At 50.6% G+C, this 26881-nt stretch overlaps 1 protein-coding gene across 2 annotated transcripts in view; it reads right to left on the reverse strand.

Moving 5' to 3' along the window:
• Positions 1–26881, reverse strand: part of LOC140389267 (low-density lipoprotein receptor-related protein 2-like) — a 533746-nt gene that overhangs the window by 304193 nt on the left and 202672 nt on the right. For both annotated transcript variants that reach the window (XM_072473460.1, XM_072473452.1), the window contains exon 15: positions 1177–1317. In XM_072473460.1, coding sequence (XP_072329561.1) covers positions 1177–1317 — 141 coding nt within the window. The remainder of the gene's footprint in view (positions 1–1176; positions 1318–26881) is intronic.

The following is a 26881-nucleotide window of genomic DNA, read 5'->3' on the forward strand; positions in this document are numbered from 1 at the left end:
AGGAAGATGGAAAAGAGACAGGGAAGGTGATTGGTGTGTGTGCATGAGAGAGAGAGAAGTTAGGTGAATTGGGCATTCTGAATTCCCCCTCTGTGTACCCGAACAGGCGCCGGAATGTGACGACTAGGGGCTTTTCACAGTAACTTCACTGTAGTGTTAATCTAAGCCTACTTGTGACAATAAAGATTATTATAAAGATTATTATTATTTTTTAAAAGAGAGAAGTAAACAGCAGGAGTAAATGAAAAGAAGGAAAATATGGAAGAGAGGGACAATGACGATGGGAAGCATCATTTAGCATTTAAACCATTGGGTACATGTATTGATCAGTGGAAAGCTACATTTAAAAGGCGAGGTCAGATATTTGGAGTACAGTTATTCAGCCTTATCTCAGATCTACATTTCCCAAGTTTGGCTTTCCTGCTGGGAAATGTGGGAGCACTAATTGGTCCGAATATTCTGTCTTTACATTTTTATACGAATGACGATAGAAATCATTTAATTGCACGATGGGAGAAATAATCCAGTAAAACCTACACTTTAAAAAAATTATTAAAACTCTGACACTAACTATGACCCAATTTTAAATTAATCAAAACCCATTCATCCCACTCCAGAAACTTGAGCACAAAAATCTAGCCCAACAAGTTCAAACGAGGCACTTCCTGTCCTCTCGCTCAGGGATAAAATATCCCGTGGCACAATTCAAAGAAGCACAGGGAAGTTCTCCCAATGTCCTAGTAAACATTTATCACCCAAACAAACACTAAAGCAGCTTCATTTGACCATTTAATGCCCTGTTGTTTACAAATTGGCTGCTCCATTTCATCATACTGTTACGGTGTCTAGAAGTCAAACAGTACTTTCTTGGCTCTAACGCACTTTGAGACTTCCTGAGCTTGTGGAAGTTTATTCTTTCTGTTCTTGCTGCACAGTTCTTTCGCTATTTCATTTCTCTATGTGGCAGAGTCACTTTATGTTCTGCTTGTTCAGGCTGTGAAATTTCCTGTAATTTAACTGTTGAGTTCATCTTAAACTGCAAAAGTACTAGGCGTTTATTGAAGGTACATGTGAATAAGCAATGAAATTAGGTTGTAGAGTACCTCAATGGAAATCTCTATAGATAATCCTTACACATCTTAAGAAAGTTAAAGAATTTTGGGGCCATTCTCATACCATAGCAATGTTTCCCATCATGGTGAAGATCGAAACCCAGCCTGCACCTACATCGGAAGCCTAGTCCATCATTGTCTGTTGCATGGCTGAGAATGCAGATGTGATCGCAGGCACCATTATTCCTGCCACATGGATTCCTCACTAAAATCAGCACAAACAAAAGAAAATAGGCATCAGATTTAAACATTATTTTTGAGGAACTATCGAGCTCCTCACATTGCACTGCTTTAATACAGTTTCTACACTAGTTAACTCTAGTACTTTATCAATAATGGCAGGTCATGTATCATGGATAGTTTAATAAGGAGATGGAGAGTCCGCACCAAGTAAAAATAAGAATAAAGTTTTATTTACAAACGAGGGGCGTCATTCTCCGCCGGCGGGAGTCTCCGTTTTGCCGGCGTCCGGGGGTTTCCCGACGGCGTGGGGCTGCCCCACAATGGGAAACCCCATTGACCGGCCAGTGTTACGGAGACTCCCGCCGGCCGGTCGGGGCAGAAATGTGGCGGGGCGTGTAGGAGAATTTCGCCCGAGATATGTACATTTCCAGGTTGACCTGTACCGAGTTCCTCTCTGGTCAGTGCCTTACTGGTCAACCTTATATATGTTGGGTAATTGGGCTACCCCACCTCTAGGGGAGTGGGGGTGGGGGGGGCGGGGGGGGTGGGGGGGGGGGGAGATTGTACACCGCAAGGAGCACAAGCATTTCCACTCAATAGGTCCCGTGCGGGATATTACCAATAACATGTACAGAGAGTTGGTCACACCCCAGACTCCACAGGCAATAAGGGAATGGGTGACCACCAGTCAGTGCAAGAGGACTAAGCAGGCAGTGCAGGAATCTCCTGTGGTTATTACCCTGCAAAACAGATATATTGCTTTGGATACTGTTGAGAGAAATGGTCTCTCAGGGGAAAGCAGCAACAACCAAATTTGTTGCACCATGATTGGCTCTGCATTATTGAAGGAAGGAGTAAAAAGTGTGGGAATCCAATAGTTGTAAGGGGAGTAGATAGGTGTTTCTGTGGCCACAAACAAGACTCCAAGATGGTATGTTGCTTCCCTGGTGATAGGGTCAAGGATGTCTCAGAGTGGCTGCAGGACATTCTGGAGGGAACAGGGGGGGTGGGGTTAACAGCCAGTGGTCGTGGTACACATTGGTCCGAATGACATAGGTTAAAAAAAAGGGATGAGGTCCTAAAAGCAGAATATAGGGAGTCAGGAAGTAAGCTGAAAAGTAGGACGTCAAAGGTAGTGATCTCAGGATTACCGCCAGTGTCAACATGCTAGTCTGAGTAGAAATACCAGGATATATTAGATGAATACGTGACTGGAAAGATGGTGCAAGGTGCAGGGTTTCAGATTCCTGGGACATTGGAATGGCTTCTGGGGGAGATGGGACAAGTTTAAGGTGGAAGGGTTACACCTGGGCAGGACTGGGAGTGATGACCTTGGGTGAGTGTTTGCTCATGTGGTTGGGAAGGGTTTAAACTAGAATGGCAGGGGAGTGGCAACCTAAGCAGGGTGACAAGGGAAAGAGAAACATGGGCAGTAATAAAAGAAAGAACAGTAAAATACAACATCGATAGACAGGGTAATTAGGGGCAAGAGGCAAGTAGAGCCACATTGCAAAGAAAAGTTAGGATGATTGAAAATAGCAAAAAGTCGAGCCTAAAGGCTTTGTATCTTAATGCATGAAGCATTCAGAATAAGGGAAACGACCTTGCGGCACAAATTGAGATAAACAGATATGATCTCAGAGCCATTATCGTGACATAGTTTGATCTTTCGAGAGAACAGAAGCTAAGGAAAAGATGGTGGGGTAACACTCATAATAAGATTAAATGGGGAAAGCTGTGAAAGGTGATCTGGACTCGGATTACTTAGAATTAATTTAGGTGGGGGTAAAAAACAGCAAAGGGAAAAAAAACATTGGTAGGACATAGAAATAGAATCCCTACACTGCAGATAGAGGCCATTCGACCCATCGAGTCTGCACCGACCTTTTGAAAGAGCACTACACCTAAGCTCACTCACCTGCCATATCCCCATAACCTCACATTGGACACTAGGGCAAATTTTAGCATGGCCAATCCACCTAGTCTGCACATCTTTGGACTGTGGGAGGAAACCTGAGCGCTCGGAGGAAAAACATGGAGAACATGCAAACTCCACACAGTCAGCCAAGGTCAAATTGAACCCGGTCCCTGACGCTGTGAGGCAATAGTGCTAACCACTGTGACACCGTGGTGTCCTACTGTGCCAGTGCAGTCAGAAATGTATAGATCCCAAACAGTAGCTACATTGTAGGAAAGGGTATAAACCAACAAATAATAGGAGCATGTAAAAATAATAGAGCAATAATTATGGGTGACTTCAATCCGTATGTCGACTGGGTTAATCAAGTTGGTAGGGTAGCGTAACTATGAGAACAAATTCATAGAGTGCATTCGGGTAGTTTCCTAAGAAATATGTCATGGAGCCAACCAGGGACCAGGCTATCTTGGAACAGATAAGGGGTAATGAGGCAGGTTTGATAAATTACCTCACAGTAAAAGATCACCAAGGAAAAAGTGATCATAACATAACAGAATTTAATATTCAGTTTGGATGTGAGAAACAACAATGTTCAACTGAAATAATGGGAATGACAATGAAATGAGGATAGATTTAACTAAAGTGGACTGGGCAGATAGATTAGCAGAAAAGTCAGTAAACAAGCAGTGGCAGACATTTAACGGGGTAATTCATGACTCTCAGCAAAAATATATCCCAATAAGGAAGAAAGATTCTAAGAGAGGGATAAACCAACCATGGCTAACCAAGGAAATTGAGCAGAGTATTAAGTTGAAAGAAAAAGCATACAAGGAGGCAAACATCAGTGATAGCCTAGAAGATTGGGATCAATTCAGAATGCAGCAAAGGACGACTAAAAAGAAAATAAAGAGGGAGAAAATAAAATACGAGGGCAAACTAGCGAGGAATATAAAAAACAATAATAAGAGCTTCTTTAAATAAATAAAAAGGAAGAGAGAGGTCAAATGAAGATAGGCCCCTTAGAAAGTGAATCTGGGGAGATAGAAATGGGAACAAGAAAATGCAGAGTTGAAAATATATTTTGCATTAGTCTTTATGATGGAAGATAGTTTGAACATCACCATCACTAGAGAAGTAGTATTAGACAAATTAATGGGATAGGTCCCCTGGATCTGATGGCTTGCATCCTAGGATCCTAAAAGAAGTAACTGCAGAGATAGTGGATGCATTGGTTGTAACTTACAAAAAATCCAGGAGGAGGCCATTCGGCCCTTCGAGCCTTCTCCGCCATTCATTATGATCATGGTTGATCATCAAATTCAAAACCTACCTTCATCCCATATCCCTTTAGCCCCAAGAGCTATATCAAATTCCTTCTTGAAATTACACAATGCTTTGGCCTCAACTACTTGCTGTGGTCGTGGATTTCACCGATTCACCACTCTCTGGGTAAAGAAATTTCTCATCACTTCAATCCTAAAAGGTTTACCCATTATCCTCAAACAATGACCCCTAATTCTGGACTCCCCACCATCAGGAACATTCTTTCTGGATCTATCCTGTCTAATCCCATTAGAATTTCATAAGTTTCTACGAGAGGTACCGGAGGAATGGAAAACTGTCAATGTGACACCTCTATTCAAAAAGGGAGGGAGACAAAAACAGGTAACTGTAGGCCGATTAACCTAACATCTACTGCTGGAAAAATGTTGCAATCAATTATTACAAAGTAACTGCAGCACTGTTCAATCTATTCAAGCAGAGTCAGCATGGCTTCACGAAAGGGAAATCATGTCTGACTAATAAAACTTTTCAAGGAAGTCTCAACCAGAGTGAATAGAGGGGAACCAGGAGATGTGTAGTATTTGGACTGCCAGAAGACAATCAACAAGGTGCCTACAAAAGATTAAGTCATAAGATAGGAGCCCATGATGTTGGAAGTAATATATTGGCATGGATAGAGAATTAGCTAATGGGCAGGAAAAAGCAAGTGGGGATAATGGGTACTCTTTCAGGTTGGTGACCTGTAACAAGTGGAGTTCCACAGGAATCAGACTTGGGACCGTAACTGTTTACAATATAAATGACTTGGAGGAAAGAAGCAAATGTACTGTCTCCAAATTTGCAGACGACACAGGCAAGTTGCCAGGCGGATACAAACAGTCTGCAAAGAGATATTGGTAGGTTAAGTAAGCGGGCAAACAGTTGGCAAGTGGAGTATAATGTAGGAAAATGTGAAATTGTTGATTTTGGAAGGGAGAACAAAAGAACAGAGTATTATTTTTAATGGAGAAAAATTGCAGAAAGTTGCAACACAAAGGGACTTGGGGATATATGTGTATGAAACACAGAAAGCTAGCTCACAGGTGCAGCAGGTATTCAGGAAGGTTAATGGAATATTTACCCTTATTTCAAGGGGGTTGGAATATAAGAGTAGGGACGTTTTGCTGCAACTTCACAAGGTACTGATAAGACCACATCTGGAGTACTGTGAGCAATTTTGGTCCCCTTATTTAAGGAAAGATATTGGACGGGATTCTCCGCTATCTGGCGGGGTGGGAAGAACCGACGCCGAGGAGTGGCGTGAACCACTCCGGCATCAGGCCGCCCGGAAGTTGCTAGGCCGGCACCAGCGGGGTTGGCGCCGCGCCAGCCGGTGCTGAAGGGCTTGGCGCCGCGGAAGCACCAGCGTGTACTGGCGTCGTCCCAGCGCATGCGCAGAGGGGTTCTTCTCCGCGCCGGCCATGGCGGACCGTTACAGCGGCCGGCGCAGAGGGAATGAGTGCCCCCACGGCACAGGTCTGCCTGCGGAACGGTGGGCCCCGATCGCGGACCAGGCCACCATGGGGACACCCCAGGGCCAGATTCCCCCGCAACCTCCTGAGGACTCCGCAGGCCACCCGCAGTGCCAGACCCGCTGGTACGGACCTGGTGTAATATACGCCGGCGGGACTGGCCGAAAACGGGCAGCCACTTGGCCCATCACGGGTGGAGTATCGCTGGGGAGGTTGCTGCCAATAGCCCCCGACGCAACGCAACGCGATTCCTGCCCCCGCCGTAAAACTGGCACCGGAGAATCTGGCAGCTGGCTTCGGGGCGGCGGGGCGGGATTCACGCCGCCACCCGGTGATTCTCCAGCCTGGAGGGAGGGTCGGAGAATCCCGCCCATTATTTCATTGGAGGTTGTTCAAAGAAGGTTCACTAGGATGAAACCCAATATGGAAGGATTGTCCTCATGAGCAAAGGCTAAGCGGTTTTGGATTCTACTTAATGGAATTTAGAAGAATGAGAGATGATCTAACTGAAACATTTAGGATTCAAATGGAGCTTGGCAAGGTAAATTCTGAGAGGATGTTTCCCCTCATGGGAGAGTCTGGGACCAGAGGGCAAAGTCTCAGAGTAAAGGGGTCCAAATTTAAAACTGAAATGAGGAAGAATTTCTTCTCTCAGAGGGTTGTGAGTCTTTGGAACTCCTTGCCAGAGAACTGTGGGGGCAGAGTCCTTGGCGCAAATTTCCGGCCGCATTACGCTCTCGCTGGAGCACAATGAGACTGGAGAATGCCGGGAACGTTCGCCAGCGAGCCTCCCGACACCTCCGCGCCTCCTCGGCTCCACGCGAGATGTCGGATTCGGAAACCTGCTCCAATAGGCGTGACCAAATGACGTTCGCGGAGGTAGGTCAGAAACCTACTTACATCCTACCAATGTGGGATCCAACAGCCTCCTTCGATTCACCAGCCGCCCCAGGGGGGTTGCAGCTGGGCACCAATCAGTGCTGGTCCACACAAACATGGGTCAGGTGGAACGGCACCCGGGGGAGGGGGGGTTCTCCCGGGTCTTTGGAGTCCCTTGGGTGGTCAGGGTAAATGCAGGGTGGCTCCCTGGCCCTCCCCCTGGAACATTGGCACCTTGACACTGCCCAGCTGGCACTTTGGCACTGCCACCTTAGCACTGCCAAGCTGCCCAGATGGCACTGCCAAGCCAGCAGGAGCACTGCCTGGGTGACAGGGTGGCAGTGCAAGGGTGCACGAGTGCCAAGGTGGCCCTGCCAAGAGCCAGGGAGGAAGGGGGCCATGCCCATGAAATGAGATTGGGAGGGGGGGGGGGCTGAAGGGTGGGGGAGTGCAGGGCAGGTAAGTAGGGGCCTCTGGGAAGTTGGGGGGGGGGGTGTCCTGGAAGGGAGAGAGTGCTGTAAGGGAGCTTGGGGGGCCTGAAGAGGGGGGAGCAGTTAGCAGAGTGTCCTCTCTTGGGGGGTGCGGGGTAGTGCCCATGTGTGTGAGGGTGACATTGTCCATGGGTGGACGGTGACCCACAAGCTCACTTAGAGATCGGGGCACCCTTTCAAAATGGCAGCTCCCCAGTGCTAAAAAAAATTCTAAGTATAGCAGCACGGTGGCGCAGTGGGTTAGCCCTGTTGCCTCACAGCGCCAAGATCCCAGGTTCGATCCCGGCTCTGGGTCACTGTCCGTGTGGCCTAAACTGGTGAGAAACTCCCCAGAGCCCAAAAAAGTGACTAAGTGTCATTGAATAGCGGAACTCACAGAATCATAGAATTTACAGTGTAGAAGGAGGCCAGTCAGGCCATCGAGTCTGCACTGGCCCTTGGAACGAGCACCCTACCCAAGCCCACGCCTCCACCCTATCCCCATAACCCAGCAACTCCACCCAACCTCTTTGGACACTAAGGGCAATTTATCATGGCCAATCCACCTAACCTTCACATCTTTGGACTGTGGGAGGAAACCGGATCACGCAGAGGAAACTCACGCAGATACGGGGAGAACGTGCAGACTCCGCACAGACAGTGACCCAAGCCAGGAATCGAACCAGGCACCCTGGAGCTGAGAAGCAACTGTGCTAACCACTGTGCTACTCTACCGGCAGAGCCGGCAGGAAACACCCTGAAAATCCCGCCGCAAATGAACTTAGAAATGTTTTGGGAGAATTGGACCCCTTGTGTATATTTAAGGGTGAGATAGATTCCTGATCGGCAAGGGAATTAAGGGTTACAGGGAAAGAGCGGGAAAGTGGACGTGAGGAATGTCGGATCAGCCATGATCCTATTGAATGGTGGAGCAGGCATGAGGGGCCAAACAGCCCACTCCTGTTCCATTTCTTATGGTCTTATGTTACTTTGTTGTAATGTGGCTGAACAGGAAGCACTCAATCAACCAGTGTTAATCTTTCACTGCCAGTTGTTTTCCTTTATTTGGACAGAAAATACAAAGTCCTATTTATTGCCAGCCTAATATTAGTAGGTGAAGTAAATTATATAATAAATATATACAAATTCTTTCAAAAAATCTATGGCTTAGCCATTAACAAAAAAGGTGCAATTCGTGAAAACCAATTAGATACCTTTTGGCCTTTATCAAACCTATTGTAAGCATCAATCATTTTGATTTGAAAAAAGCAGCATTGTAAATCTATCACATTCCAAATGTCAGTCCGGAGATTTAATAATCAATGAGTCGTCTGTATAAAAGTTTGATGTGTTTTTCAGCGAGCTAAAAATGAAAGCTGCAGACAAACAAGACTGATTTTCACATACACTCAGAAAACCTACATTTCTCCATGTCATAAAAAGCTGACCTGGGCTTTAGGACATGGAGTACAATTTCAAAGTTTGTAGGTGATACAAGCCTTGGCAACATAGTAAATAGTAAGCATTTTAGTGTCAGATGGGATACCCTCCCCCCCCCCCCGCACACACTTTTTTTTACAGCACTGGTTGCTGTAAATTACGCAGCTTTAAATATCTCGCCACCTCCAGGCCAGAGAGAAGGTAGTTTTGTCAGATAAGAGGTTAGAATTTTGTGGGAGTGGATCGGGTGGGGTGGTGGTGTTGGGTAGTCAGGCAGATCTGACAGTCGGGCAGTCAGGGGTAGGGACAGACAGTCGGGGGAGAACGGTCGGACAGTCTGGGTGTTGGAGGGGCGTCCCTTAGGGGGATGCGAGGGAGTCCTGTGTGCAGTGGAGAAGTCAGGGGTTTAGGGGGGGTCCCTTGTGGGGGTATAGTTGGGGTGGTTTGGGGACTCTGAAGAGTGGGGAAGTTCTGTGCGGGGAGGAGTCTCCTGGGAATGTGTGAATGGGGCGGGGGATGGCGGTGGTGATGAAGGGGGCCTGTCAGCATGGATCAGAACAATAGTTACCCTGAAGCTGAAAGTGGTTTAGTTCTTCTAACTTTTCCAGGGAAACTATTGATGTAAGACAATCAGAATCAACTGAGCTTTTCAATTTAAATCACATTTCTGGATGGCTCCCTCTGCAGAGCATTTGCTCAGCAGAAGTTTACACTTCCCGGGCAATTGCTGTGCAAACCTTAAGTTGTGAACTTCCGTCAGTATTTCCCCAGTGCATCTTCAGGGTACCCTCTGGAACTCAGACATTATGGCCCATTGTGTCTGAATGTACTTTAACATAGAGCAGTACATTCATAAGTCTCTGAAATAGATTAATAGTTTACTTATCGACGCAGATTAGTCATGGTGCTCTTTGCTGGAGGCTGTGTACATTTTCCGAATGATGGTTTAAGGTTGCTATGTTTGTTTGAGTTTTAGACCATGGGCGAAATTCTCCCCCAACGGCGGGATGTCCGCCGACTGGCGCCAAAGACGGCGCCAATCAGACGGGCATCGCGCCGGCCCAAAGGTGCGGAATGCTCCGCATCTTTGGCGGCCTAGCCCCAACATTGAGGGGCTAGGCCGACGCCGGAGGGATTTCCGCCCCGCCAGCTGGCGGAAATGGCGTTTGTTTCCCCGCCAGCTGGCGCGGAAATGCGGCGCATGCGCGGGAGCGTCAGCGGCCGCTGACAGTTTCCCTGCGCATGCGCAGGAGCGTCAGCGGCCGCTGAAAGTTTCCCGCGCATGCGCAGTGGGGAGAGTCTCTTCCGCCTCCGCCATGGTGGAGGCCGTAGCAGAGGCGGAAGGGAAAGAGTGCCCCCACGGCACAGGCCCCACCGCGGATCGGTGGGCCCCGATCGCGGGCCAGGCCACCGTGGGGGCACCCCCCGGGGTCAGATCGCCCCGTGCCCCCCCCCAGGACCCCGGAGCCCGCCCACGCCGCCTGGTCCCGCCGGTAAATACCAGCTTTGATTTACGTCGGCGGGACAGGCAATTCCTGGGTTGGACTTCGGCCCATCCGGGCCGGAGAATCCAGCGGGGGGTCCCGCCAACCGGCACGGCCCGATTCCCGCCCCCGCCCAATCTCCGGTACCGGAGACTTCGGCGGGGGCAGGATTCACGGCGGCCAACGGCCATTCTCCGACCCGGCGGGGGGTCGGAGAATGACGCCCCATGTTCTGGTCGCAGAAGTAAATTCAGTATTTCTGACAAGGAGTAGAATTCTGATTTCGCATTTGTTTCGTTGCACTGTCATTTAATGTGCGTACTTGATACGATCTTGGTTCCTGGCGCTGCTGACTATTTCTGCTGGATCCCAGGTTCCATCAGTTGGGTGTTACACTTGCACTTTTTGGCCAATGTTCAGGTTTGGTAATTTATTATCTGTAAGCTGGTATGGGCATCTTTCATCTTCCATTGTTTTCATCAAGTTCTCCTGGGAGTGTTGATGAGTGATGACTGGAGACGTTTGTCCACACTTGTCTGCCGAATAGTAATTCTGCACTGGTTCCGCATTATGAAGTTTGCAAGTTCAGAATGGGTATGTGTATTCAGTTCAAACAGTGTCATAAGCCTGTTGGCTGATGATCTGCATTGCAGAGTTAGGCAATCTTCTTCCAGTGCAAGCACATGGAGTTGGGTTCTCCGAGCCGAAAGCATGATCGGCGCGGGGGCGGAGAATGGATGTCAATGACGAAATCTGATCCAATGCCGCTCCCGCGATTCTCCGGTCCCTGGAGAATTGCCCCGAATCACGCGCGCGCAGTCTACACGGCACGGGTAGGGGGCCATTGACAGAGGCTCCTGCGGCGATTCTCACAGGAAAACTGTCCGAGTTCCCGACGGCGTGGTTGTCTGTCGGGAACGGCCGGTGGTGGCTGCGGACTCGCCGCCCTGGTGGGAGGCGAGGGGATCCTTCACTGGGGGCGGGGGGGGCCTCACAGACCGCCAGGCAAGCGATCGGGCAGCACCAATCCGCAGGCACACACGATCTCGGGGGGACCTACTTCGTTCATCATGGTTCGCAGTGGGAGTCCGCCATGTCGCACGGGGCGGCCGCCTTGGAGTCCCGATCAAAAGTGCAGGGCCCCGTATCCGCAGCCAGAGCTGCGAGAAGAGCGCCGGGGCCCTGCTATCCCCTTGCATGTACGAGAATCGCTCTGGTTTTTCTTAAGGAAAGTCCAGAGTGAAACGCCCACGTTTTGACGCTGGTGTGGGGACAGAGCCCCATTATTGGAGAATCCCGCCCAGCGTTTCCGGTGGCCCTCTTTGTGTTCTCAGCTCCTCGTCATTGTTCTTTTTAATATTAATTTACAGGATGTGGGCGTCCTGTAGGGTATTTATTGCCCATCGCTAGTTGCCCTTCAGAAGGTAGTGGTGAGTTGCCTTTTTGAACCGCTGCAGTCCTTGAGGTATAGGTACACCTACTGTGCTATTAGGGAGGGAGTTCTAGGATTTTGCTCCAGCGACAGTGAAGGAACACTGATATATTTCCAAATCAGGGTGGTGAGTGACTTGGAGGGGATCCTCCAGGTGGTGGGTGTGGTAGTCTGTGAAGAGGTATTATGGTACCTGGTAATGTTGGAACACCATTGGTAGATATTGTATGCTTCCTATTGGTCAAGCTGTATGGTAGCTCCACCCTGCTATGCGGGGTATAAGAGCCCGTGTCGCCCCAGCAGCCTTCATTCTGTACCTGAGCTGCTGGGGGAAACATCTAGCTTATTAAAGCTTTCAGTTAGACTACAACCTCGCTTTAGTGGTCATTGATCATGTATCAATTTAATAAGCTAGATTTAAAAGGATGGAGCTCCAAATCAAGCCAGAGTGTCTGCAACTCAGCCCCCACGCGGTGAACTTAGCGGCAATCTTAAATCACTGGCTGGCGTGTTTTAAAGGATATCTCGGAACGGCCAAAAACACACCCACAGGAGAGTAGAAAATGCAAGTCCTGCACTCGAGGGTGAGCCCGGAAATTTACACTCTCATCAAGGAGACGGAGGACTTCGATGCGGCAATAGAGCTGCTAAAAGGACATTATATCCGCCCAGTAAACCAGGTCTACACCCGACATCTGCTAGCAACGAGGCGACAAATCCCTGGGGAATTGCTGGAAGAATTCTACCGTGCACTCCTGGTGTTGGGGAGGAACTGCAGCTGCCCGCAAGTTTTGGCGAGCGACCACACAGAACTCTTGATCCGGGACGCTTTCGTGGCAGGTATGCTGTCCTCCCAGATCCGCCAGCGATTGCTGGAAAAAGACAACCTAGGCCTCAAGGAGGCACGGGCCCATGCCGGCACCCTGGACATGGCCTCCAGAAACGCCCGCGCTTTTGTTCCTGACCGCGCGGCAGCCCCCTGGGCAGCGTGGAACCCCTCCGCAGCCGATCCCGAGACATTCCCCATCCCCCCACAAGCTTGTGCTGCAAGGGGGCCTGGCAACCCCGGGGGGCCCCGCTGCTACTTTTGCGGGCAGGCCAAGCATCTCCGCCAGCGCTGCCCCCCCGCGCATCCACCTGCAAGGGATGCGGTAAAAAGGGCCATTTCGTGGTGCTATGCTAGGCCCATGCGGTTGCCGCGGTCTCCGGCAATGAATGCGGGCCGCCACCACAAACCTCCCCACGGTCCCCGTGCGGCCAGCCGGTGCCACCATCTTCCTACTCCAGAGCCACGTGCGGCCCCCGGGCGCCGCCATCTTGTCCCGCGGATGCCACGTTAGATGGATGGGCGGCACCATTTTGTGCACCCCTAGCCATGTGCGACCAATGGGAGCCGCCATCTTGGATGGACCCCCAGGACCCCAGCTCGGCTGACCACACACCGCCCGAAGAGAACACTCAACTGCTGTGATTAGCCTCGGTGACTCTGGATCAGTCCCGGCCTCGAACACTCTCAACGGCTACAACGACTGTATTTATCAATGGGCACGAGACGTCCTGCTTAATCGACTCTGGGAGCACGGAGAGCTCCATACACCCCAACACGGTAAGGCGCTGTTCTATCCTCGTCCACCCCATTAATCAAAAAATCTTCCTGGCCTCGTCGATGGCGTGCATCGTGGCCTTTGCAATGTCTGTTTTGATGTGGCTGAAAGCCTGGTGGGCCTCTTTCGACAGGGGAAAAGCTGTGGATTTGATCAATGGACGGGCCTTGTCCGCATAGTTGGGGACCCACTGGGCGTAGTAACTGAAAAACCCTAGGCAGCGCTTCAGGGCCTTGGAGCAGTGAGGGAGGGAGAGGGTTTGAGTATTTGTGGAAGGGGGACCAATCAAGTGGGCTGATTTGTCCTGGATAGGGATGAGCTTCTTGAGTGTTGGAGTTGCTCTCACCCAGGCAAATGGAGAGTATTCCATTAAACTCCTGGCCTGTGCCTTGGAGATGGTGGACTGACCTTGGGCGGGGGGGGTCAGGAGGTGAGATACTCGCCATAGGATTCCTAGCCTTTGACCTGCCCTGGTAGCCACAGTATTAATATGGCGAGTCCAGTTCAGTTTCTGATCAATGATGTTGACTGTGGGGGATTCAGTGATGGTAATGTCATTGAATGTTAAGGGCCAATGGTTATATCCTCTCTTGTAAGAGATGGTCACTGCCTGACACTTCTGTTGTGCGAATGTAACTTGCCACTTGTCAGCCCAAGCCTGGATATTGTCCAAATCTTGTGGCATTTGGACATGGACTGTTTCATCAACTGAGGAGTTGTGAATGGCGCTGACCATTGTGCAGTCATTTGCAAATATCCCTACTTCTGACCTTATGATGGAAGGGAGGTCATTGATGAAGCAGCTGAAGATGGTTGGGTCCAGGACACTGCCCTGACGAACTCCTGCAGTGATGTCCTGGAGCTGAGATGATTGAACTCGAATCACCACAACCATCTTCCTTTGTGCCAGGTATGACTCCAACCAGCGAGAGTTTCCCTAATTCCCATTGACTTCAGTTTAGCTAGGGCTCCTTGATGCCATACTCGGTCAAATGCTGCCTTGATGTCAAGGGCAGTCACTCTCACCTCACTTCTAGCATTCAGCTCTTTTGTCCATGTTTGAACCAAGGTTGTATTGAGGTCAGGAGCTGAGTGACCCTGGCAGATCCCAAACTGAGTATCTGTGAGCAGGTTATTTCTGAGTAAGTGCCACTTAATAGCACTGTTGATGACTCCTTCCATTACTTTGCTGATGATGGAGATTAGACTGATTGGTTGGTAATTGGCTGGGTTGGAATTGTCCTGTTTCTTATGTGCAGGCACACCTGGGCAATTTTCCACATTGCCGGGTAGGTGCCAATGTTGTGGCTATACTGGCTGGCGAGGGGTACCGCAAGTTCTGGAGCACAAGTCTTCAGTACTATTGCAGGAATACTGTCAGAGCCCATAGCCTTTACAATATCCAGTGCCTTCAGCCATTTCTTGATATCACATGGAATGAATTGTATTGACTGAAGACTGACATCTGATGCTGGGCACCTCTGGAGGAGACTGAGGTGGATCATCCATTCGGCACGTCTGGCTGAAGATTGTTGTGAATCCTTCAGCCTGGTCTTTTGCACTGATGTGTTGGGCTCCTCCATCATTGAGGATGGGGATAGTTGTGGAACCTCCACCCCCAGTGAATGGTTTAATTGTCCACCACCATTCACAGCTGGATGTGGCAGGACTGCAGAGCTTAGTTGAGATGCGTTCGTTGTGGAATCGCTCAGCTCTGTGTATTCCTTGCTGCTCATGCTGTTTGACACACAAGTGGTCCTGTGTTGTAGCTTCACGAGGTTGACACCTCATTTTTCGGTATGCCTGATGTTGCTCCTGGCATGCTGTCCTGCACTCTTCATTGAACCAGGGTTGATCCCCTGGCTTGGTGGTAATGGTAGGGTGGGGATATGCCAGGCCATGAGGTTGCAGATTGTGGTGGAGTGCAATTCTGCTGCTGCTGATTACCCACAACACCTCATGGATGCCCAGTCTCGAGTTGCTAGATCTGTTCAAAGTCTATTCCTTTTAGCATGGTGGTAATGCCACTCAACACGATGGAGGGTATCCTCAATGTGAAGACGGGAATTTCTCTCCACACTGTACATGGTCATTTCTACTGATACTATCATGGACAGGTGCATCTGCAGTCGGCAGATTGGTGAGAACAAGGTCAAGTATGTTTTTCCCTCTTGTTGGTTCCCTCACCAGTCCCAGTCTAGCAGCTATGTCCTTTAGGACCCTGCCAGCTCGGTATGTGGTTACGGTAGCACAAAGGGGAGCACTGTTATTTCACAGCTCCAGGGTCCCAGGTTTGATTCACGGCTTGGGTCATTATCTGTGCGGAGTCTGCACGTCCTCCCCGTGTCTGCGTGGGTTTCCTCCGGGTGCTCTGGTTTCCTCCCACAGTCCAAAGGTGTGCAGGTTAGGTGGATTGGCCATGCTAAATTGCCCTTAGTGTCCAAAAAATGTTGGGTGGGGTTGCTGGGTTACGGGGATTGGGTAGGGGTGGGGGCTTGGGTAGGGTGCTCTTTCCAAGGGCAGGTGCAGGACAGTCCAAAGATGTGCAGATTAGGTGGATTGGCCATGCTAAATTGCCCTTAGTGTCCAAAAAATGTTGGGTGGGGTTACTGGGTTACGGGGGTAAATTGGAAGTGTGGGCTTCAATGGGGTGCTCGTTCCAAGGGCTGGTGCAGAGTCGAGGGGCCGAATGGCCTCCTTCTGCACTGTAAATTCTGTGATTCTATAACTACCATGCCAGTCTTGGTGATAGATACTGAAGTACCACACCAGGGCATATTCTGTGCACTTGTCACCCTCAGTGATTCTTCTAAGTGGTGTTCAACATGGAGGAGTAATAATAATAACAGCCTTTTATTGTCACAAGCATGAAGTTACTGTGAAAAACCCCTAGTTGCCACATTCTGGCGCCTGTTCGGGGAGGCTGGGACAGGAATTGAACCCGTGCTGCTGGCTTTGTTCTGCATCACAAACCAGCTGTCTAGCCCACTGAGCTGAGCACGGATTCATCAGCTGATGGTGGTTGGTACGTGGTAATCAGCAGGAGGTTTCCATGCCCATATTTAACCTGAAGCCATGAGAGTTCTTGAGGCCCAGAGCCAGTGTCGAGAACTCCTCGGGTGTCTCCCTCCTGACTGTATACCACTGTGCCGCCACCTCTGCTGGGTCTGTCCTGCCGGTGGGACAGGACATACCCGGGAATGGTGATAGTGGTGTCTGGGACGTTGTCTGTAAGGTATGATTCTGTGAGTATGACTATGTCAGGATGTCGCTTAACTAGTCTGTGAGATCGCTCTACCAACATTGGCACAAGCCTCCTGATGTTCTGATGTTACTACGGAGGACTTTGCAGGGTCCACAGGGCTGGGTTTGCCGTTGTCGCTTCCGGTGCCTGGGTCGATGTCGGGTGGTCAGTCTGGTTTTATTCCTTTCTTGTGTTTTTGTAGCGGTTGAATACGACTGAGTGGCCATTTCAGAGGACATTTAAGAGTCAACCACATTGCTGTGGTTCTGGAGTCACATGTAGGCCAGACCAGGTAAGGATGGCAGATTTCCTTCCCTAAAGGACATTAGTGAACCAGATGAGTTTTTACAACAATCGCCAATGGTTTCATGGTCATCATTAGACTTTTAATTCCAGATATTTTATTGAGTTTAAATTCCATCACCTGCTGTGGTGGGATTTGAGCCGGGTCCCCAGATCATTATCCTGGGTTTCTGAATTACTAGTCCAGCGACAATACCACTATGCTACCACCTCCCAAGTGGTGATACCATGAATGGTGACCAAAGATTGATCCCTGCATGGAGGCCTGTGGTCTCTGGACCTGTGGTATCCACAATATAAAATCTCTGGGGTGACTAGGATGAGTTTTTGAGGCAGCACTTGAGTGAAATGGATCCCAGGGATGGGATCTCTGAGCCATTGAATGCGGTGAGTTTGGCAGGGGTTATTTCATAGAATAGAATTTACAGTGCAGAAGGAGGCCATTTGACCCATCGAGTCTGCACCTGCCCTTGGAAAGAGCACCCTACCCAAGCCCCAACCCACACCCAATCCCCGTAATCCAGCAACCCCACCCAACATTTTTTGGTCACGAAGGGCAATTTAGCATGGCCAATCCACCTAACCTGCACATCTTTGGACTGTGGGAGGAAACCGGAGCGCCCGGAGAAAACCCACGCAGACACGGGAAGAATGTGCAGACTCCGCACAGACAGTGACCCAAACTGGGAATCGAACCTAGGACCCTGGAGCTGCGAAGTGACTATGCTAACCACTGTGCTACCGTGCTGCCCAAATATTTGAATCATTGCCTGTCACATCTGTGGCTCTATATATTTCAGCGTACAAAGTGGATGTGTATAGGTTGTACACAGGCTAACCATGATCTGTGGGCATACAATCTGGACAGAAGGTTCCATTGGTACCACTGTGCCAATACACTCTTTGAAGTTCACAGTGCTGAATGTCTGCTCACTTTCTGAATCAATGGTGTGGTCATCCCCTTCATCTGACTGTATGGCTTGGCTAGATATTTCATGGATCTTGTCTTTGCACTGATTGGTATGATCTCTTGGTTGGTTAGAATGCTGTACTTGTCTGGCTTCTCGTTGTGACGTCTCATGATGTCAAACCACTTGTTATAGCCTTTCTTTTCTGCATTGATGCTTCTGGTGTTTACAGCTGCCACATACCTTGTGTACAGCATTAAAAGCTGATCAATCTCTGGGTGCATGTATGAGGCCTCAATTGCACTGGATATCATGCCGATGGGGCCAGTTTAACTCAGTTGGCTGGACATCTGGTTTGTGATGCAGAGCAAGGCCAACAATGTGGGTTCATTTCTTGTACCAGCTGAGGTTATTCATGAAGGGCCTGCCTTCTCTACCTTGCCCCTGGCCTGAGGTGTGGTGATCCTCAGGTTAAATCACCACCTGTCAGGGGGAAAGCAGCCTATGGGACTATGGTGACTTTACTTTTACTTTGGGATAAATTACACGTGAGAATGCAGACTCATCAGTATGACTTTGTACTTGTGACCACTTTATAGTGGTGCTTCCATGATGTTAACTTTGGATTGGTCCAAAATGTCTTTTTGGAATGCTTCAATTGGGGTAAAGACTATCACAAGCTTGATTGTTCTATCAGCTAGCTCTGATGTTGTGAAGTCACAATCATGCCTCTTGCCTACCCCTCTACTTATGAACTGGCCAATGGTCTGTGTCGTTTTTTTGCCCAAAAGGACGTAAATTCCAGAAGTTGAGTTTCATTTAAAAAAAATATTTTATTCAAGGCCTTTGAAATGAAATTAAATGAAAATCGCTTATTGTCACAAGTAGGCTTCAAATGAAGTTACTGTGAAAAGTCCCTAGTCACCACATTCCTGCGTCTGTTCGGGGAGGCTGGTACGGGAATTTGGATTGGATTGGATTTGTTTATTGTCACATGTACCGAGGTACAGTGAAAAGTATTGTTCTGCGAGCAGCTCAACAGATCATTAAGTACATGAGAACAAAGAACAAAGAACAAAGAAATGTACAGCACAGGAACAGGCCCTTCGGCCCTCCAAGCCCGTGCCGACCATGCTGCCCGACTAAACTACAATCTTCTACACTTCCTGGGTCCGTATCCCTCTATTCCCATCCTATTCATGTATTTGTCAAGATGCCCCTTAAATGTCACTATCGTCCCTGCTTCCACCACCTCCTCCGGTAGCGAGTTCCAGGCACCCACTACCCTCTGCGTAAAAAACTTGCCTCGTACATCTACTCTAAACCTTGCCCCTCTCACCTTAAACCTATGCCCCCTAGTAATTGACCCCTCTACCCTGGGGAAAAGCCTCTGACTATCCACTCTGTCTATGCCCCTCATAATTTTGTATACCTCTATCAGGTCTCCCCTCAACCTTCTTCATTCCAGTGAGAACAAACCGAGTTTATTCAACCGCTCCTCATAGCTAATGCCCTCCATACCAAGCAACATTCTGGTAAATCTCTTCTGCACCCTCTCTAAAGCCTCCACATCCTTCTGGTAGTGTGGCGACCAGAATTGAACACTATACTCCAAGTGTGGCCTAACTAAGATTCTATACAGCTGCAATATGACTTGCCAATTCTTCTACTTAATGCCCCGGCCAATGAAGGCAAGCATGCCGTATGCCTTCTTGACTACCTTCTCCACCTGTGTTGCCCCTTTCAATGACCTGTGGACCTGTACTCCTAGATCTCTTTGACTTTCAATACTCTTGAGGGTTCTACCATTCACTGTATATTCCCTACCTGCATTAGACCTTCCAAAATGCATTACCTCACATTTGTCTGGATTAAACTCCATCTGCCATCTCTCCGCCCAAGTCTCCAAACAATCTAAATCCTGCTGTATCCTCTGACAGTCCTCATCGCTATCCGCAATTCCACCAACCTTTGTGTTGTCTGCAAACTTACTAATCAGACCAGTTACATTTTCCTCCAAATCATTCATATATACTACAAAGAGCAAAGGTCCCAGCACTGATCCCTGTGGAACACCACTGGTCACAGCCCTCCAATTAGAAAAGCATCCTTCCATTGCTACTCTCTGCCTTCTATGACCTAGCCAGTTCTGTATCCACCTTGCCAGCTCACCCCTGATCCCGTGTGACTTCACCTTTTGTACTAGTCTACCATGAGGGACCTTGTCAAAGGCCTTACTGAAGTCCATATAGACAACATCCACTGCCCTACCTGCATCAATCATCTTAGTGACCTCCTCGAAAAACTCTATCAAGTTAGTGAGACACGACCTTCCCTTCACAAAACCGTGCTGCCTCTCACTAATACGTCCATTTGCTTCCAAATGGGAGTAGATCCTGTCTCGAAGAATTCTCTCCAGTAATTTCCCTACCACTGAAGTAAGGCTCACCGGCCTGTAGTTCCCGGGATTATCCTTGCTACCCTTCTTAAACAGAGGAACAACATTGGCTGTCCTCCGGGACATCCCCTGAAGACAGTGAGGATCCAAAGATTTCTGTCAAGGCCTCAGCAATTTCCTCTCCAGCCTCCTTCAGTATTCTGGGGTAGATCCCATCAGGCCCTGGGGACTTATCTACCTTAATATTTTTTAAGACACCCAACACCTCGTCTTTTTGGATCTCAATGTGACCCAGGCTATCTACACACCCTTCTCCAGACTCAACATCTACCAATTTCTTCTCTTTGGTGAATACTGATGCAAAGTATTCATTTAGTACCTCGCCCATTTCCTCTGGCTCCACACATAGATTCCCTTGCCTATCCTTCAGTGGGCCAACCCTTTCCCTGGCTACCCTCTTGCTTTTTATGTACGTGTAAAAAGCCTTGAGATTTTCCTTAACCCTATTTGCCAATGACTTTTCGTGACCCCTTCTAGCCCTCCTGACTCCTTGCTTAAGTTCCTTCCTACTTTCCTTATATTCCACGCAGGCTTCGTCTGTTCCCAGCCTTTTAGCCCTGACAAATGCCTCCTTTTTCTTTTTGACGAGGCCTACAATATCTCTCGTTATCCAAGGTTCCCGAAAATTGACGTACTTATCCTTCTTCCTCACAGGAACATGCCGGTCCTGAATTCCTTTCAACTGCCACTTGAAAGCCTCCCACATGTCAGATGTTGATTTGCCCTCAAACATCCGCCCCCAATCTATGTTCTTCAGTTCCCGCCTAATATTGTTATAATTAGCCTTCCCCCAATTTAGCACATTCATCCTAGGGCCACTCTTATCCTTGTCCACCAGTACTTTAAAACTTACTGAATTGTGGTCACTGTTACCGAAATGCTCCCCTACTGAAACATCTACCACCTGGCTGGGCTCATTCCCCAATACCAGGTCCAGTACCACCCCTTCCCTAGTTGGACTGTCTACATATTGTTTTAAGAAGCCCTCCTGGATGCTCCTTACAAACTCCGCCCCGTCTAAGCCCCTGGCACTAAGTGAGTCCCAGTCAATATTGGGGAAGTTGAAGTCTCCCATCACCACAACCCTGTTGTTTTTACCCTTTTCCAAAATCTGTCTACCTATCTGCTCCTCTATCTCCCGCTGGCTGTTGGGAGGCCTGTAGTAAACCCCCAACATTGTGACTGCACCCTTCTTATTCCTGATCTCTACCCATATAGCCTTACTGCCCTCTGAGGTGTCCTCCCGCAGTACAGCTGTGATATTCACCCGAACCAGTAGCGCAACTCCGCCTCCCCTTTTACATCCCCCTCTATCCCGCCTGAAACATCTAAATCCTGGAACGTTTAGCTGCCAATCCTGCCCTTCCCTCAACCAGGTCTCTGTAATGGCAACAACATCATAGTTCCAAGTACTAATCCAAGCTCTAAGTTCATCTGCCTTACCCGTAATACTTCTTGCATTAAAACATATGCACTTCAGGCCACCAGACCCGCTGTGTTCAGCAACTTCTCCCTGTCTGCTCTGCCTCAAAGCCACACTGTCCCTATTCCCTAGTTCTCCCTCAATGCTCTCACCTTCTGACCTATTGCTCCCGTGCCCACCCCCCTGCCATACTAGTTTAAACCCTCCCGTGTGACACTAGCAAACCTCGCGGCCAGGATATTTATGCCTCTCCGGTTTAGATGCAACCCGTCCTTCTTATACAGGTCACACCTGCCCCGGAAGAGCTCCCAGTGGTCCAGATAACGGAAACCCTCCCTCTTACACCAGCTGTTTAGCCACGTGTTTAGCTGCTCTATCTTCCTATTTCTAGCCTCACTGGCACGTGGCACAGGGAGTAATCCCGAGATTACAACCCTTGAGGTCCTGTCTTTTAACTTTCTGCCTCGCTCCCTGAACTCCTGCTGCAGGACCTCATGCCCCTTCCTGCCTATGTCGTTAGTACCAATATGTACAACGACCTCTGCCTGTTTGCCCTCGGCCTTCAGGATGCCCTCTACCCGTTCGGAGACATCCTGGACCCTGGCACCAGGGAGGCACATACCATCCTGGAGTCTCTTTCAAGTCCACAGAAGCGCCTATCTGTGCCCCTGACTATAGAGTCCCCTATTACTATTACTCTTCTGCGCTTTGACCCTCCCTTCTGAACATCAGAGCCAGCCGTGGTGCCACTGCTCTGGCTGCTGCTGTTTTCCCCTGATAGGCTATCCCTCCGACAGTATCCAAAGGGGTATACCTGTTCGAGAGGGGGACAACCACAGGGGATTCCTGCACTGACTGCCTGCCCTTTCTGGTGGTCACCCATTTCTCTGCCTGCACCTTGGGTATGACCACATTTACATAACTGCGATCTATGACGCTTTCCGCCACCTGCATGCTCCTAAGTGCATCCAATTGCTGCTCCAACCGAACCATGCGGTCTGTGAGGAGCTCCAGTTGGGTGCACTTTCTGCAGATGAAGCCATCCGGGACGCTGGAAGCCTCCCGGACCTGCCACATCTCACAGTCAGAGCACTGCACCCCTCTAACTGACATTGCGTCAATTAATTAAAATTAAAATTTAAACATTTTTAAAAAATATATATATATATGTTTTTTTTAATTTCAAAGTTACTGTTAACTATCTGTTTCCTAGCACTAGATTTCTAATAGAAATGCGAAAGCTAAATATAGTACTCTCCGATCTCTGGCTTAGATATCCCTCTAAATTATAATTAAGTAATTATGTTTAATTAGTTACCAATGCTTAATTTTTTAAATTTAGTGTAGATTCCCAACCAACCACTCAGGCCACAGCTTTTCTGTGATGTCACTTCAGTTTCCCCCCGACACACACAATTTGAAAAAGGTATAAAAGTAAAAATGAGTAAAGATCACTTACTTACCTTCTTACCCTCTGAGTGTCTTAGATGTTCTCAGGTTCTCTCCATGACAGAGACTGCTCCTCCTCCTCCGAAAGGCTCCCGAAACTAGGCCGCGATCTTTGAAAATCTCCGCTCCGACTCGCGGCTCCCGCGCTTTTTAAATCTCCCGCGCTGTTTTCAGAGTCCCGGCTCACTCAGCTCCCGCGCTGTTTTCAGAGTCCTGGTTCACTCACCTCCCGCGCTGTTTTCACTGTCCCGGCTCACTCAGCTCCCGCGCTGTTTTCACTGTCCTGGCTCACTCACCTCACGCGCTGTTTTCAAAGTCCCGGCTCACTCAGCTCCCGCGCTGTTTTCAGAGTCCCGGCTCACTCACCTCTCCCGCTGTTTTCAGAGTCCCGGCTCACTCTCCTCCCGCGCTGTTTTCACTGTCCCGGCTCACTCAGCTCCCGCGCTGTTTTCAGAGTCCCGGCTCACTCAGCTCCCGCGCTGTTTTCAGTGTCCCGGCTCCCTCAGCTCCCGCGCTGTTTTCACTGTCCCGGCTCACTCACCTCCCGCGCTGTTTTCAGAGTCCCGGCTCACTCAGCTCCCGCGCTGTTTTCACTGTCCCGGCTCACTCACCTCCCGCGCTGTTTTCAGAGTCCCGGCTCACTCAGCTCCCGCGCTGTTTTCACTGTCCCGGCTCACTCACCTCCCACGCTGTTTTCAGAGTCCCGGCTCACTCAGCTCCCGCGCTGTTTTCACTGTCCCGGCTCACTCTCCTCCCGCGCTGTTTTCAATGTCCCGGCTCACTCACCACTCGCGCTGTTTTCACTGTCCCGGCTCACTCACCTCCCGCGCTGTTTTCAAAGTCCCGGCTCACTCAGCTCCCGCGCTGTTTTCACTGTCCCGGCTCACTCACCTCCCGCGCTGTTTTCAGAGTCCCGGCTCACTCAGCTCCCGCGCTGTTTTCAGAGTCCCGGCTCACTCAGCTCCCGCGCTGTTTTCAGTGTCCCGGCTCCCTCAGCTCCCGCGCTGTTTTCACTGTCCCGGCTCACTCACCTCCCGCGCTGTTTTCAGAGTCCCGGCTCACTCAGCTCCCGTGCTGTTTTCACTGTCCCGGCTCACTCACCTCCCGCGCTGTTTTCAGAGTCCCGGCTCACTCAGCTCCCGCGCTGTTTTCACTGTCCCGGCTCACTCACCTCCCACGCTGTTTTCAGAGTCCCGGCTCACTCAGCTCCCGCGCTGTTTTCACTGTCCCGGCTCACTCTCCTCCCGCGCTGTTTTCAATGTCCCGGCTCACTCACCACTCGCGCTGTTTTCACTGTCCCGGCTCACTCACCTCCCGCGCTGTTTTCAAAGTCCCGGCTCACTCAGCTCCCGCGCTGTTTTCACTGTCCCGGCTCACTCACCTCCCGCGCTGTTTTCAGAGTCCCGGCTCACTCAGCTCCCGCGCTGTTTTCACTGTCCCGGCTCACTCACCTCCCGCGCTGTTTTCACTGTCCCGGCTCACTCACCTCCCGCGCTGTTTTCAATGTCCCGGCTCACTCAGCTCTCGCGCTGTTTTCACTGTCCCGGCTCACTCAGCTCCCGCGCTGTTTTCACTGTCCCGGCTCACTCACCTCCCGCGCTGTTTTCAAAGTCCCGGCTCACTCAGCTCCCGCGCTGTTTTCACTGTCCCGGCTCATTCACCTCCCGCGCTGTTTTCAGAGTCCCGGCTCACTCAGCTCCCGCGCTGTTTTCACTGTCCCGGCTCACTCACCTCCCGCGCTGTTTTCACTGTCCCGGCTCACTCACCTCCCGCGCTGTTTTCAATGTCCCGGCTCACTCAGCTCCCGCGCTGTATTCACTGTCCCGGCTCACTCAGCTCCCGCGCTGTTTTCACTGTCCCGGCTCACTCACCTCCCGCGCTGTTTTCACTGTCCCGGCTCACTCAGCTCCCGCGCTGTTTTCAATGTCCCGGCTCACTCACCTCCCACGCTGTTTTCACTGTCCCGGCTCACTCAGCTCCCGCGCTGTTTTCAATGTCCCGGCTCACTCACCTCCCGCGCTGTTTTCACTGTCCCGGCTCACTCACCTCCCGCGCTGTTTTCACTGTCCCGGCTCACTCAGCTCCCGCGCTGTTTTCACTGTCCCGGCTCACTCACCTCCCGCGCTGTTTTCACTGTCCCGGCTCACTCACCTCCCGCGCTGTTTTCACTGTCCCGGCTCACTCACCTCCCGCGCTGTTTTCACTGTCCCGGCTCACTCAGCTCCCGCGCTGTTTTCACTGTCCCGGCTCACTCACCTCCCGCGCTGTTTTAACTGTCCCGGCTCACTCACCTCCCACGCTGTTTTCACTGTCCCGGCTCACTCACCTCCCGCGCTGTTTTCAGAGTCCCGGCTCACTCACCTCTCCCGCTGTTTTCAGAGTCCCGGCTCACTCACCTCCCGCGCTGTTTTCACTGTCCCGGCTCACTCAGCTCCCGCGCTGTTTTCACTGTCCCGGCTCACTCACCTCTCGCGCTGTTTTCAGAGTCCCGGCTCACTCACCTCCCACGCTGTTTTCACTGTCCCGGCTCACTCACCTCCCGCGCTGTTTTCAAAGTCCCGGCTCACTCAGCTCCCGCGCTGTTTTCACTGTCCCGGCTCACTCACCTCCCGCGCTGTTTTCAGAGTCCCGGCTCACTCAGCTCCCGCGCTGTTTTCAGAGTCCCGGCTCACTCAGCTCCCGCGCTGTTTTCAGTGTCCCGGCTCCCTCAGCTCCCGCGCTGTTTTCACTGTCCCGGCTCACTCACCTCCCGCGCTGTTTTCAGAGTCCCGGCTCACTCAGCTCCCGTGCTGTTTTCACTGTCCCGGCTCACTCTCCTCCCGCGCTGTTTTCAATGTCCCGGCTCACTCACCACTCGCGCTGTTTTCACTGTCCCGGCTCACTCACCTCCCGCGCTGTTTTCAAAGTCCCGGCTCACTCAGCTCCCGCGCTGTTTTCACTGTCCCGGCTCACTCACCTCCCGCGCTGTTTTCAGAGTCCCGGCTCACTCAGCTCCCGCGCTGTTTTCACTGTCCCGGCTCACTCACCTCCCGCGCTGTTTTCACTGTCCCGGCTCACTCACCTCCCGCGCTGTTTTCAATGTCCCGGCTCACTCAGCTCTCGCGCTGTTTTCACTGTCCCGGCTCACTCAGCTCCCGCGCTGTTTTCACTGTCCCGGCTCACTCACCTCCCGCGCTGTTTTCAAAGTCCCGGCTCACTCAGCTCCCGCGCTGTTTTCACTGTCCCGGCTCATTCACCTCCCGCGCTGTTTTCAGAGTCCCGGCTCACTCAGCTCCCGCGCTGTTTTCACTGTCCCGGCTCACTCACCTCCCGCGCTGTTTTCACTGTCCCGGCTCACTCACCTCCCGCGCTGTTTTCAATGTCCCGGCTCACTCAGCTCCCGCGCTGTATTCACTGTCCCGGCTCACTCAGCTCCCGCGCTGTTTTCACTGTCCCGGCTCACTCACCTCCCGCGCTGTTTTCACTGTCCCGGCTCACTCAGCTCCCGCGCTGTTTTCAATGTCCCGGCTCACTCACCTCCCACGCTGTTTTCACTGTCCCGGCTCACTCAGCTCCCGCGCTGTTTTCAATGTCCCGGCTCACTCACCTCCCGCGCTGTTTTCACTGTCCCGGCTCACTCACCTCCCGCGCTGTTTTCACTGTCCCGGCTCACTCAGCTCCCGCGCTGTTTTCACTGTCCCGGCTCACTCACCTCCCGCGCTGTTTTCACTGTCCCGGCTCACTCACCTCCCGCGCTGTTTTCACTGTCCCGGCTCACTCACCTCCCGCGCTGTTTTCAC

This window comes from Scyliorhinus torazame, chromosome 2, assembly GCF_047496885.1.
Source record: "Scyliorhinus torazame isolate Kashiwa2021f chromosome 2, sScyTor2.1, whole genome shotgun sequence".
Taxonomy (NCBI): Eukaryota; Metazoa; Chordata; class Chondrichthyes; order Carcharhiniformes; family Scyliorhinidae; genus Scyliorhinus; species Scyliorhinus torazame.